The sequence below is a fragment of the Dipodomys merriami genome, unplaced genomic scaffold, assembly GCF_024711535.1.
Source record: "Dipodomys merriami isolate MVZ:Mamm:240054 unplaced genomic scaffold, mDipMer1.0.p SCAF_16, whole genome shotgun sequence".
NCBI lineage: Eukaryota > Metazoa > Chordata > Mammalia > Rodentia > Heteromyidae > Dipodomys > Dipodomys merriami.
Window position 1 is genome coordinate 9,360,478 of NW_027202937.1, and position 12,442 is coordinate 9,372,919.

General features: G+C 41.9%; 1 protein-coding gene and 1 non-coding gene across 10 annotated transcripts in view; one reads left to right on the forward strand and one right to left on the reverse strand.

Annotated features, from left to right (window-relative positions):
* The window catches only part of Anks1a (ankyrin repeat and sterile alpha motif domain containing 1A), a 186,949-nt gene that overhangs the window by 119,081 nt on the left and 55,426 nt on the right, over positions 1–12,442 (reverse strand). For 6 of the 9 annotated variants that reach the window (XR_011372212.1, XM_070023927.1, XM_070023929.1 and 3 more), the window contains exons 2-4: positions 8,423–8,503; positions 6,258–6,414; positions 3,778–3,840 (exon numbers count right to left, since the gene is read on the reverse strand). Coding sequence is in view for 8 of the 9 variants with exons in the window: in XM_070023927.1 (XP_069880028.1) it covers positions 3,778–3,840; positions 6,258–6,414; positions 8,423–8,503 (301 nt within the window). In the remaining variant the exon portion in view is untranslated. The remainder of the gene's footprint in view (positions 1–3,777; positions 3,841–6,257; positions 6,415–8,422; positions 8,504–12,442) is intronic. The other 3 variants (XM_070023924.1, XM_070023926.1, XM_070023932.1) reach the window with 1 other exon arrangement.
* Positions 312–418, forward strand: LOC138828523 (U6 spliceosomal RNA). The gene has a single exon (XR_011372275.1). It is a non-coding gene; the product is annotated as a U6 spliceosomal RNA (small nuclear RNA).

Genomic DNA, 12,442 nt, shown 5'->3' on the forward strand with positions numbered 1-12,442 from the left:
TATCAACCTAGCTACAGAAGAAGTTGAAACCTGGAGAATAGTGGTTCAGGGCCATTTGGAGCAGAAAAGACTAGAGACGTGACTCAAATAGTAGAGCACCAGCCATGAGCAAGAAAACTGAAAGCTACAGTACTGCTGTGTGCGCGTGCGCACACGCCCACACATGCGCATGCACACACACACATACATACACACACACACAGAGCCAATGTCATAAAAGAGTAAAAAAAGGAAGAACAATTCCACATTTTACATGATTCTGGGTTGGATCCTAGTGCAAAGGGAAAAAAATAAACAAAAAACAAGCTCTAGTGCTCGCTTCAGCAGTCTATGTACTAAAACTGGACCAGTACAGAGAAGATTAGCATGGCCCCTGCACCAGGATGCCACACAAAGTTGTGAAGCATTCCACATTTGTGGAAAGTGCTCTGAACACTATTGATAATTGGCAGCATGTGAACACAGATCATGTATTGGATAATATCGTCTTAATTTTGCATTTTCTGAACTTAATAATCATGGTTGCACAAATAAATTTCCTTGTTCTTGGGAGATTTAATTTGAAGAACTAATTAACACTAAATGGAAGCATTTAGGATTGAAGAGTCATGATATTCATGACTTAACTACAAGTAGTTTGTCCTCAGTTACAGCAACAATTAAACGTATACATACAGAGATAGCCAGCTGGGAAATGTTAACCACTGGAGTAATGAGAAGCACACACCACATTTCACTGTGCCATTCCTATCAGAAATGGATAATCTGAATCTAATCTCAAGGGACAGCCAGATAAACCTAAAGAGCAGTTCACACAGCAGCTGGCCTATGCTTTTACAAAATGCCAGCGTCAAGTCAGGTTCTGGTGGCTCATGCCTATCAACCTAGCTACAAACAGATTTTTAAAAGCTTCCCACAAGATTCTGATACAGCCCAACGCACTCAGAATTGTGGTTCTAGATAAACTCAAGTCCCTTCCAGCTCTGAGAGTGCAAAGCCTCTTTAAGTGGATAGAATAGACCGGCCCTAAAACTAATTGCTGCCAACTCCATGATATTCAGAGGCATCGAAGTGGTTATAAGGTAGGGGATAAACATTTTCACAGTTTTACCTTAACTACAGTGACTTACATTTGGCCTTCTCTGTGTTCCTTTGCTGAACAAGGAAAGGCCTCAAATGCTACAGAAGCTATCACAGCTCATGGAAATTTGGGCTGGATGTCTGGCTCAGAGGGTCACTACCCGTATAGCAAGTGTGTGGCTCTGAGTTCAACCTCAAAAATTAGGAGAGGGAAAAAAAAAATGATGAACCTTCTTAAGCTGTTGTAACAAAAATGCCATGTACTGAGTGGCTCAAAAACAACAAAAAGAACTCACAAAACCACATCTGTTCCCAGAATGCCATCTAAAAGTTCTAAAATTTTACTGGTACTTAATAGGATTTAGCATTGAAGTGTAATTTAGCAAAAATAATTCCTAGTCATGAGCCAAGTTAATAAAATACCATGAAGTCAGGACAAAGCTGGGCAGGCTAGACAGAACTGGCTTCAGAAGGATCAGCTACTAAAGACCCGAACACTCAGCATAAGCAAACCGCTCTGACCCTTCCAGCAGTGGGCATCATTAGGTCTTGAGAGGGGGAGGGAGCAACCAACATTGCTTCCAAAGACAGGAGCAGGTTTGCATTACATTCAGACAATTTTCTTTTATGCATGCCAAAATTAAAGTACTTCTAAAAACCAAAGTCATAGCCTTTAATCATAGCTTTACAAGCTAACTAAACCACCACTAGGAAATAATAACCTCAGGTCCTTCCCCGCAAAACCAAGCCCTGAAGAGTCTAACTTGGCAATGTTTCACTAATCATCACCTACTAGAAACAAAAAGATTCCAAATGTTTTTGCAAATATACCACATTATGTACATTAAAACATTAGGGCCTCAAATATTACTAGTTACCAGATTTTTAACTTTATCTTATTAAGACTCCAAACCAATAAAAAGAAGAAAAAAATCCTCCAAACCAGGGCTGGGGACAAGGCTCAAGTACTAAAGCACATACCTCGCAAACACAGGTCGAGTTAACAATGTAGCAAGTTTTGTTTTTTGTGCAGGTACTGGGGCTTGAACTCAAGCCATGTATTCTCGCTCAGCTTTTTCACTCATAGCCAGTGCTCTACCACTTAAGCTTTGCCTCCAGTCCAGTATTTTTGCTAGTTAACTGAAGACTGTCTCTTGGATTTGTCAGCTAGAGCTGGCTTTGAACCTCAATCCTCACAGCTCAACCTCCTAAGAGGCTGGGATTAGTGAGCTAATGGCTTTTGGCTTGACATCCCATTTTATAGAAGAGGAAACCAGGCTCAGAGAAATCAAGCAACTTATTTAATACAACAAACCTCAAAACTAGCAGCCCAGAACTCAAGTTTGGGATCTTATAAGAAAGCTTATGACCTGTAAGTTTTCTACTCTATTGTTCTACTCCCCACCTCCATACCCATAGCATCTAAAACATAGTATCTTTCCATTTGAAAACAAGAACATTAAAAAACAAACAGATTGAGATGCTGTACTACCTAGGATTAAAGTGCTTCTCTTCCATTAAGGCCCAACAGCTAAAATCTCCTACAAGACATCCAGGGTCAGACCTTGGTGAATTGCTATTTGCTAAATCTATTGGGGAGTGGGAGCATGAAATTTCTGCTCTGCAAGGTTTTCATTTTGTTTTGTTTTGTTTTTTGGTGCAATGCAGCTGATAAGATTCAAAGTTCCCTAGGGAAGACCTGAGGGCAGAGAAGGCTAGGCTGCTCATCACACATCTATCAACCCTACCGCAACCCTGGATACTACTAGGCCATTGTCCTTGGCATAACCAGCTACATCATTTCCTGCTTCATAGCCCTACATGGGTCAAGGATGAACAAGCAGAAAGAGAAGGTAATGGCTAGAGAGACCGGACAGAAGCTGTAAAGCATCATGTGTTAAAGCAGAAGCTCTTAGATGCAAGAGGGAAGTGGCAAGCAGGAGCTTTCCAAAGACTAAAGCAGAGTCTTCACACACGCCTACTTCCACCATGGCTATTGAAACCTGAGAGAAAGTCAGATTTGACTTTCAAAGTTAATCGTTTTTCTGTGCTTATTCAAAAGTAAGTTAATTTGTTTTTTAGAGTGCTTTTTTTTTGGGGGGGGAGGGGTGGTCCGGTCGTGGGGCCTGAACTCTGGGCCCGGGCGCTGTCCCTCAGCTCTTTATCTCAAGGCTAGTGCTCTACCACTTGAGCCACAGTGCCACTTCCAGCTTTTTTCTTTTTGCTTAATGTGGTGCTGAGGAATTGAACCCAGGGCCTCATGCATGCAAGGCAAGCACTCTACCACTGAGCTACCTTCTCAGCCCCATTTGAGTGTTTTTAAAAAAAAAAAAATTAAATGATTTTAGAAGTTGCAGTAGCAAACTAATTATACAATGGGCCCTTCTATTTCCCTGTTGCTGCCATTTCAGATGGTCCACCTTTCCAGAATTAGTAGGGGTTTTAAAAATAAAACCATGTAACCCTTCTGTATACCTCCTTTATATTATCAATAAAAAAATTCAAAAATAAATAAAACCATGTGCAGGACAGCTGCATTTTCCTGTTCCCAAACAAGCCAAAGCAGACGTGCTGAAGCAACAACAGTGAGGGTGATTGGAGGAGCCTGAGTGGACAAGAGTAGACGCCAGAGGGGACCACAGAAGTACAGCATGGAGAAAGAATGATGCAGAGAAATCCTGGCAACAAAGTACACACCTTGGCATTGATATAAGGGTCAAAGGGGCCGTACTTTTTGAGTTCTTTGATCTCAAGAGCATTCTACAAAAAGGAGAGGAAAAGAAAAGGTGATGATAAAATGGATGAAATATATCAAAGCAATATACTGCCCGAGGGGGGCCCAAAGCTAGAATAACTTGAATCTGCCTTCTGGATGCCTCACAAAGAAGTTCATGGGGAAGACAACCTCAATACTTCAGTAACCCCTTATGTCCAAGCATCCAGTGGGAACCACATTTATGCTTTAAATAAATCAATGCAGTGCTTATAACTACCTACATTAATTAGGATGTTCAAGCTACCGTAGTCATCTTGCCCAGCCCCTTCCCCACCCACCTGCCTGCCAGATACTCAAACACTTGGGCTGGACTCCACATAACAATGAATACTCCAGGCAGGAGGCAGCTGTGAGCTGGACAAGCTAGCACACTCAAGTGGCTCAAAAATACAAGCAGCTGTGTTCCAAGCAAAAGGCAGGATTAGAAATGGTTGCTGAAAATTGCTTTAAAAAGTACTTTAATGGGCAATCCCATTTTTCAATGTTTAAGAATATTAGTTATAAGCAAGCTTCTTTATACATTCCCTCCAGAGAAAAGAAATTATCACTGAGGTCAGGAGGAGTAAAATCACATTTAGATTCTACAGAGGCAATTCTAAAGAGACAATTTGCATCCCAAATGTTCTATGCCAGCATTCTCATTGATTATTTGAAGTGTCTGTTGCTCACCTGCCCAACCCATTACATGGAGAGGCATAGTGGGTGACTGATAACTACAATCTCAAGATGGAGATATCTAGGGACTGGACTTGACTTCCACTCAGAGAGAAGATGACCTTCTCAGAATCAAGTCATGCTCTTAACAGCCCACTAAGAACTTACCTGGATCCTATTGATTTCTTACTTTTTGAGGAAAAATCTTGTTAAATCTTGTAAGTAATTTAACAATCTCCTCTCAGCAAAGTCACTGAACAGTCCTCATCTTATGAGAAAGAGCAGCATCTCCTTCATCCAAGCAATGAGAAAATCACCTGCTTCAGCTCAGTGTCAAGCGGAACACAGGAGGCTGGCTTGTCATATAGGGAAAGGCCTCCCTGCCCCAACGGGGGCCCTTCCTTCCCCCAGCCAGGCTCTGATCCAGGGAGGGACTCACTGGGGAGACTTGTCTCAGCATTGCATAACTCAACTATCATTTTCCCAAAGGAATAACTCAAAAGAAATGTATTCTAGGAATATATAAATCTGGCACTTCAAGACTGTGGAGGTTTTGTTGTTGCTTTTAAGGTAGTCCAGGTGTACCTCAAATTTTCAGTCCTCCTACCTCAGCCTCCTAACTGCTGTGATTACAGACATGTGAACCATCATGTGTACCTTATGTATTTTCCTTAAATGTTGCTTTAAAAAAATGTTTAAACTCCAGGCCTAGTGTTGCTCGGCAGGCACTCCACTACTAAAGCCACACTTCTGATCCCTTTTTATTTTTCAGATAGGGTCTCTCACTTTTTTTGAGGGGTGCTGGCCTCACAACATAATCCTCCTACCCATACTTCTTGTGTAGCTGGGATTACAGATGCAGGCCATGATGTTCAGTTTGGGTCTTGCTAACTTTTTGCCCAGGCTGGCCTCTCACACCTCTCAGAATTTACTCCCCAAGTAGCTAGGATTATAGATGTGTGTCATCACGCACATCCTGTCTTCCTCATTTTCTAAGAATTATCTCTGCTTTCTCACTTATCATTTATTTCTTATGATCTTCATTCCAGTGGATGACTTCTGACCTCCAATAACATTTCTGACTTGTTAGTTATTTTTCAGTACTAACCTGTATTTCCACTTTTTTTTCCTTCCTTCCTTTCTCTTTTCTTTTTTTGTGGCACTGGAGCTTGAACCCAGGGCCTTACACATGTTAGGCAAGCATTCTACTGCTTGAGCCACACCCTAGCCCTTTTCATTTTATTTTTGTTTTTGAGATGGGATTTCACTACTCTTATCAGTGCTGGCTTTGAACTCAAGATACTTCTGCTTCTACCTATGCAGTTGTTAGGATTATAAATATGTACTATATCTGGCCACTCCTGCATGTTCTGATGTATGTAAAATAACAAATGACTCACATAGTACTGACAAACACTGAGAACATTGCATTGCAATGTTGACTGCATAAACTCAATTTATGCAGTCCACAAGTTTTAAATTGGTACTATGCAATTTTGAATGATTTTCATTATTTCAAATTCTGCATGCATAGTGTATATGATTATTATGGTACTATTCCAAATCTGCATGAGTCAAGACACATATAAAATGTATCCTCCTGGTACAGCAGTATGAAGGTGAGGAGGACGAGTGTGGGATATGGATGAAATGGCTCTGAGGTATGCACTCTGTGACTGCAATGGTGATGGACAGCCACAGTGCATCTGTAGCTGAATATAGGGAGGAAAGCTTCTCTTCTTCCAACCTGTTCATTGACTCTGGTATGTGAGGGCCCTTGATGGATGAGCAACCGCACTATCTGGGCATCTCCTTTCCAGGCTGCCAAATGCAGAGGGTAACAGCCTTTTGAGTCAGCCACATTGGTAAGTGCATCATTCCTCAGGAGGACCTCGACCACGTCCCTAGAAGGCAAAAATCAATCATGAGTCTGCAAAAGAACCCCAAAGTCTTTCCTACTACCAGATCTTTATATTTGTAGCACAAGGCCCTCCCAGATAGGATCTTACTGACTAAGCTGTCTCTTCCTGAGTTCACTGTCAGGCTTTTTCCTCATCTTCCCAGAATTTTGTGTCAGAACCATCATGAGCCAATGACTCAGTGCCTCCCAGGAGGGCCTTCTCAATGACCCATCCATCCGCTCGCTTCCCACTACTTTGAAAACCTCTGTTCTCCCTCCCTACATCTTGAACCATTTTCTGGTTTGTGATGTTTAAAGTAGCACTCAGGGATAGAATTTACATAAAAGTAGTCAAACAGCTGGGCAAAGGGCACAGGTGGCTCATTCCTGTAATCCTAGCTACTCTGGAGGCTGAGATCTGAGGATCATGCTTCAAAGATAGTTGAAGTAGGAAAAGTCCATGAGGCTCTTAGCTATAATTCAACCACCAAAAAACTGGAGATAGCTAGCCTTGAGTAAAAACAAAGCTCAGGGACAGTACCCAGGCCTGAGTTCAAGCCCCATGATTGGCATACACAAAGAAAGTAGTCAAACAAGACAAGTTCCACCATGTTATTCAAATTTAGTGATTCATAATTTGGTGGTTCTGGAGCTGCAAATGAACAGGCAAGGCAGAACTCAAGCTGTTGTGAACATAAGCCAGACACATATGGAATCATTTGATAGCTCCAGAAAGAGGAATTGGCTCTCTTTCTGCAACAGCACTCATTAAGCACATTAGGCCAAAGAAAATCCTCACTATAAATAAGAAGCAGTGTGTGGATATGAACTTGGCTAACAAGCTACAGTCCTTTGAGTTCAACATTCACTTCAATTCAGGTTTCCATTACTTAGGAGGGAAGAGGTCTTAATTGTGCTTACCCTGTGCTGGGCCACCACAGCTCCCTTACCTGAAGCCCATGCATTTAAGCCTCTGCCTTGCCCTCAGACTACTTCACCCCTGGGCCCACATCTTTCAGAAAAATGTCGTATTTCCAGATGAATGCCACCCAAGAATCCAGAAACTTCCTTATACTTAAGAAAATGAAACAGGCAGTGTTTATTATGTACATATTTTCCCCTATTTCTTATCTACAGGGCTAATTTTATGAGGCAAAATAATGGCAACGGGGAGGAAACAGAGTAAAGACAAGTTTCCCATGCCCACTGAGTCGTTTGTTTATCAAGGGGTTAGTCTGCCAAGAGATCCCAGTCCCCTTCTGACCTGAGCACACCAAATTTGTTCTCCATATTGCTAGCATTGCACTAAATAGCACTGGAACCTTTCAGAGAAAAAAGGACAAGCAGGGCGGAAAAAAAAAAAAAAAAGGTAAAATTCAACCTTTAGCTAAATACTTTTCAGGAGGGGCAGGAGAGTTAATGGGGAAAAAATGGGCTGGGAATGTAGCTTAGTGGGACAGTGCTTGCTTAGCAGCATGAAGCTGTGGATTCTATTCCACAGTACCATGTATACAGAAAAAGCCCGAAGTGGTACTGTGGCTTAAGGGGAGAGTGCTAGCCTTGAGCAAAAGAAGCTCAAGGACAGTGCCCAGGCCCTGAGTTCAAGCCCCAGGACTGGCAAAAAAAAAAAAAAAAGGAGGGGAGCTGGGTGCTGGTGGCTCACGCCTGTAATCCTAGCTACTCAGGAGGCTGAGATCTGAGGATCGCAGTTCAAAGCTAGCCAGGGCAGGAAAGACTGTGAGACTCTTGTCTCCAATAAACCACCAGAAAACCAGAAGTGGTGCTGTAGCTCAAGCGGTAGAGTGCTCGCCTTGAGCTGAAGAGCTGAGGGACAGCACCCAAGCCCAGAGTTCAAACCCCATGACCAACCAAAAAAAAAAGGGGGGGGGGATTCTGAATGGGTGAAATTTAGTTTGTGTTCGTTTGTTTCACAACAAAGGACAACAGGAAACAAAAGAACACTCCAAAAGCCAGACACAGAGAAGACAGAAAGGTAGCTCACTAGTACTTACTTATGACCATTCAGCGCAGCATGGTGCAGGGGTGTGTAGCCGGTGCTGTCAACACAGTTCACATTTGGCCCTCTCCACATGCTATCAGAGGGGAAAAAGGAGACATTTCACAGGTTGAAGTCACAAAACAAGTTCAGATACTTCGCAAAAATTTCTCTATAGTCTTTAATCAAATTAGAGGTCTTCCAAATAACTCAAATGTATACTACAGAAGTACATAGCCCAGAGGATGTAAAGAGCCAACCATCAAGCCCACAGTGTCACCCTGAGAGCTTGTTCTCACCCTCTTTTCTTCTGTAGCCACAACTTACACCTCTGAGTGCTCCCAGTTCACTGGGAAGTCAGCAAAGCATCAGGAAAGCAAACTATTCAGCCAGAGCAGGTACTCAGTAGGGCGAGTACCCTCTCTGTCCTGGAGGCTGAACCAAGAGAGAGACCACACTCAACATAGACCATCCAATAAAGAGATTCAACCAGCAAGGGCCAACATCAAAGAAGTAGCAAGGTACACATGCTAAGATGCAACTGTCTTTCTTTTGTGAGTACAACTGGTTCCCAACAATCGTGGATTCTACATCCACAGGTTCAATTAACTGTGAATCGAAAATACTCATTAAAAAAATGAATCTATGTCTGGGCACCAGTGGCTCATGCTTGTAATCCTAGCTACTCAGGAGGCTGAGATCTGAGGATCATGATTCAAAGCCAGCCCAGGCAGGAAAGTCCGTGAGACTCTTTTTTTTTTTTTTTAAATTTTTTTTTGGTCCGGTCGTGGGGCCTGAACTCTGGGCCTGGGTGCTGTCCCTCAGCTCTTCAGCTCAAGGCTAGCGCTCTACCACTTGAGCCACAGTGCCACTTCCAGCTTTTTTTTTTTCTTATGTGGTGCTGAGGAATCGAACCCAGGGCCTCGAGCATGCAAGGCAAGTGCTCTACCACTGAGCCACCTTCCCAGCCCCGTCCGTGAGACTCTTAACTCCAATAAATCATCAGAAAACTGGAAGTTGCTCTGTGGCTCAACTGTTAGAGCACTCGCCTTGAGCTGAAAAGCTGAGGGACAGCGCCTAGGCCCAGAGTTCAAGCCCTATGACCAACAACTACAACAAAAAAAATGCATCTGTGTCAGGTACCGATGATTCACTCCTGGAATCCTAGCTACTCAGGAGGCAAGATCTGAGGATTGTGGTTCAAAGGCAGCCCAGGCAGGAAAGTCCTTGAGACTCATTTCCAATCAACCACCAGAAAACTGGAAGTAGTGCTATGGCTCAAGTGGTAGAGCCTTCATCTTGAGCTGAAGAGCTCAGGGACAGTGCCTAGGCCCATAGTTCAAGACCTATGACCAACCAAAAAATAAAATAAGCATACACAGACCTTTGTTTTCTTTTTATTCCTGAAACAGTACATTATAAAAACTGTTTGCACCGGGCACCAGTGGCTCATGCCTGTAATCCTAGCTATTCAGGAGGCTGAGATCTGAGGATCACAGTTCAAAGCCAGCCCGGGCAGGAAAGTCTCTGAGACTCTTATCTCCAATAAAAACCACTAGAAAAAAACGGAAGTGGCACTGTAGCTCAAGCGGTAGAGTCCGTGAGACTCTTAACTCCAATAAATCACCAGAAAACTGGAAGTTGCTCTGTGGCTCAATTGTTAGAGCACTCGCCTTGAGCTGAAAAGCTGAGAGACAGCGCCCAAGCCCAGAGTTGCCCCATGACCGACAAAAAACAAACAAAAAACCAAAACTGTTTGCATAGCACTTACATTGTAATAAGTACTATGAATAATCTAGAGATGACTTAAAATGTATGGGAAAGTGTAGTTTATATTTTGGTAACCTTAGAGGTTCTAGAACTAATCCCTCAGGGGTCCTGAAGAATGACTTATTTGTATGTATCTATGTGTATACGAAAGAGAGAGAGACAGAATGTATATAAACTAACAAAATCTATCACGAGTGTCTTACCGAAGCAGAAATACCATAACTGAGAAACAAAAATACCACATCAGTCTTCAAAGCCTCAAAAGGCTTTATTTCTAAGATATTAAGTAGCAGAGGACAGCCCTGTCACATCTGACATGTATTATGTGTGTGTTGTGTAGTATGTGAACACAGTAACACTCTTTCAGATTTTATATGCTTTTTTTTTGTGGTTCTTGGGCTTAAACCCAGAGAGCATCTCTGTATTCAGAAATCACTGACAGACAGCACTAACGTTATAAACTGTTGCCAGTAAAGCTTTTAGTCCCACATTATTTACAACAATAGCATTTTGGAGCTTGATATCAGTAAAGAAATTACTGCAACTACACGATGGACACTGAGTAAAATATTATATACTAGTTGTATATATAGTATAGTAAATGTTAAAAAGAAAAAAAAAAAAAAACCAAGGATCTGGGAATGTGGCTCAGTGATAAAGTGCTTGGCTAGCATGCATGAAGCCCTAGGTTTGATTCCTCAGTACCACATGAACAGAAAAAGCCAGAAGTAGTGCTGTAACTCAAGTGGTAGAGTGCTAGCCTTGAGCAAAAGAAGCTCAGGGACAGAGCCCAGGCCCTGAGTTAAGCACAGGACTGGCAAATAATAATAATAATATAAAATACTGTTAAGGTGTCACTCAGAAATAAATTCCTCAGGACAATGGATTGAGTGTACAAGTTTATTCCATCTCCTGCCTCAGATTTTATGAAGAAGACAGAAAATATATGCTACCCTACACTGATAGAGTGGTGGATTCAGCCCAAGAAAAAAGGAAAGATTTTTGTAAAGTCATCGGTAACACTGAGAAATTCTAAAAAGGCAGAAAGCATATAAGGTCAGATCTAAAGAGACACAATCTAGACAGATCCAAATTACAATATTCACATATTGCTTTTCACCTATCACACTGAAAAAAAAAATGAAAATAATGACAAAGCAAACCCTCTTCACCAGCACCACTAGAATGAGGTAAAATTAGTAAATTCCTGTGGGAAGACAATCTGGAACATTTATCAAAACCAAAAATAGTGTTTGAGCTGGCAATTCCATTTCCAGGCACCTATCCAACAGAAAACTTGTGCATTTGTACAAAGACATATGCTTGCATAGGACTGCTTTAAATATTAGGAATAACTGTAAAATGAAATACTACTATACACCATTAAAGAAACAACAAAAGGAATGGAATGAAGTTGGAAGCATATGTCCTGACATGGAAAGAGTTCCCAAAACACAGTGTGTTATGGGTAAAAGAAAATCAGAAGTTACTGTAGAGCACACAGAATATGAGACCCTTTTCACAAATGTTTGTGTACATCCTGCTGTGAATGGATGGAGACTAGAAGACACCACCAAATATTGACAGTAGTTACCTCTGTGGAAGGAAATCAGATGATTTCCATGTTTTGCTACCCGTTCATTCTGTTTAGAATATTTACAGTGAAACTGTAATTCATGTAGGTTTTGTATAATAATTACAAAAGGGAACATGGTGACCCCAAGAAGATGAAAAGTACATCAAGATGTTAAAAATAAATATGACAGGTCACTTTAATAAATATGTAGATAATAGATTTTAAATATTAGGATTAGCTGGCTGCTGGTGGCTCACATCTGTAATCCTAGCTACTCAGGAGGCTGAAATCTGAGGACTGCAGTTCAAAGTCAGCCTGGGCAGGAAAGTCCATAAGACTTTTTGTGTGTGTGTGTGTGTGTGTTTTTTTTTTTTCTGGCCAGTCGTGGGGCCTGAACTCGGTCTGGGCGCTGTTCCTCAGCTCTTCAGCTCAAGGCTAGCATTCTGCCACTTGAGCCACAGCGCCACTTCACTCTTATCTCCAATTAACCACCAGAAAATGGGAAGTGGCGCTGTGGTTCAAATGGTAGAGTGCCCAGGCCCAGAGGTTCAAGTCCCATGATAGGAAAAAAAAAAAATATTAGGATGAATTTAAGTTATGAATGGTGGGATTCTGCAAAGCAAAGGAAACAACCAACAAAGGAAGAACATCTGGAGTAGGAGAAAGTATTTGCAAGTCATATATCTGTTA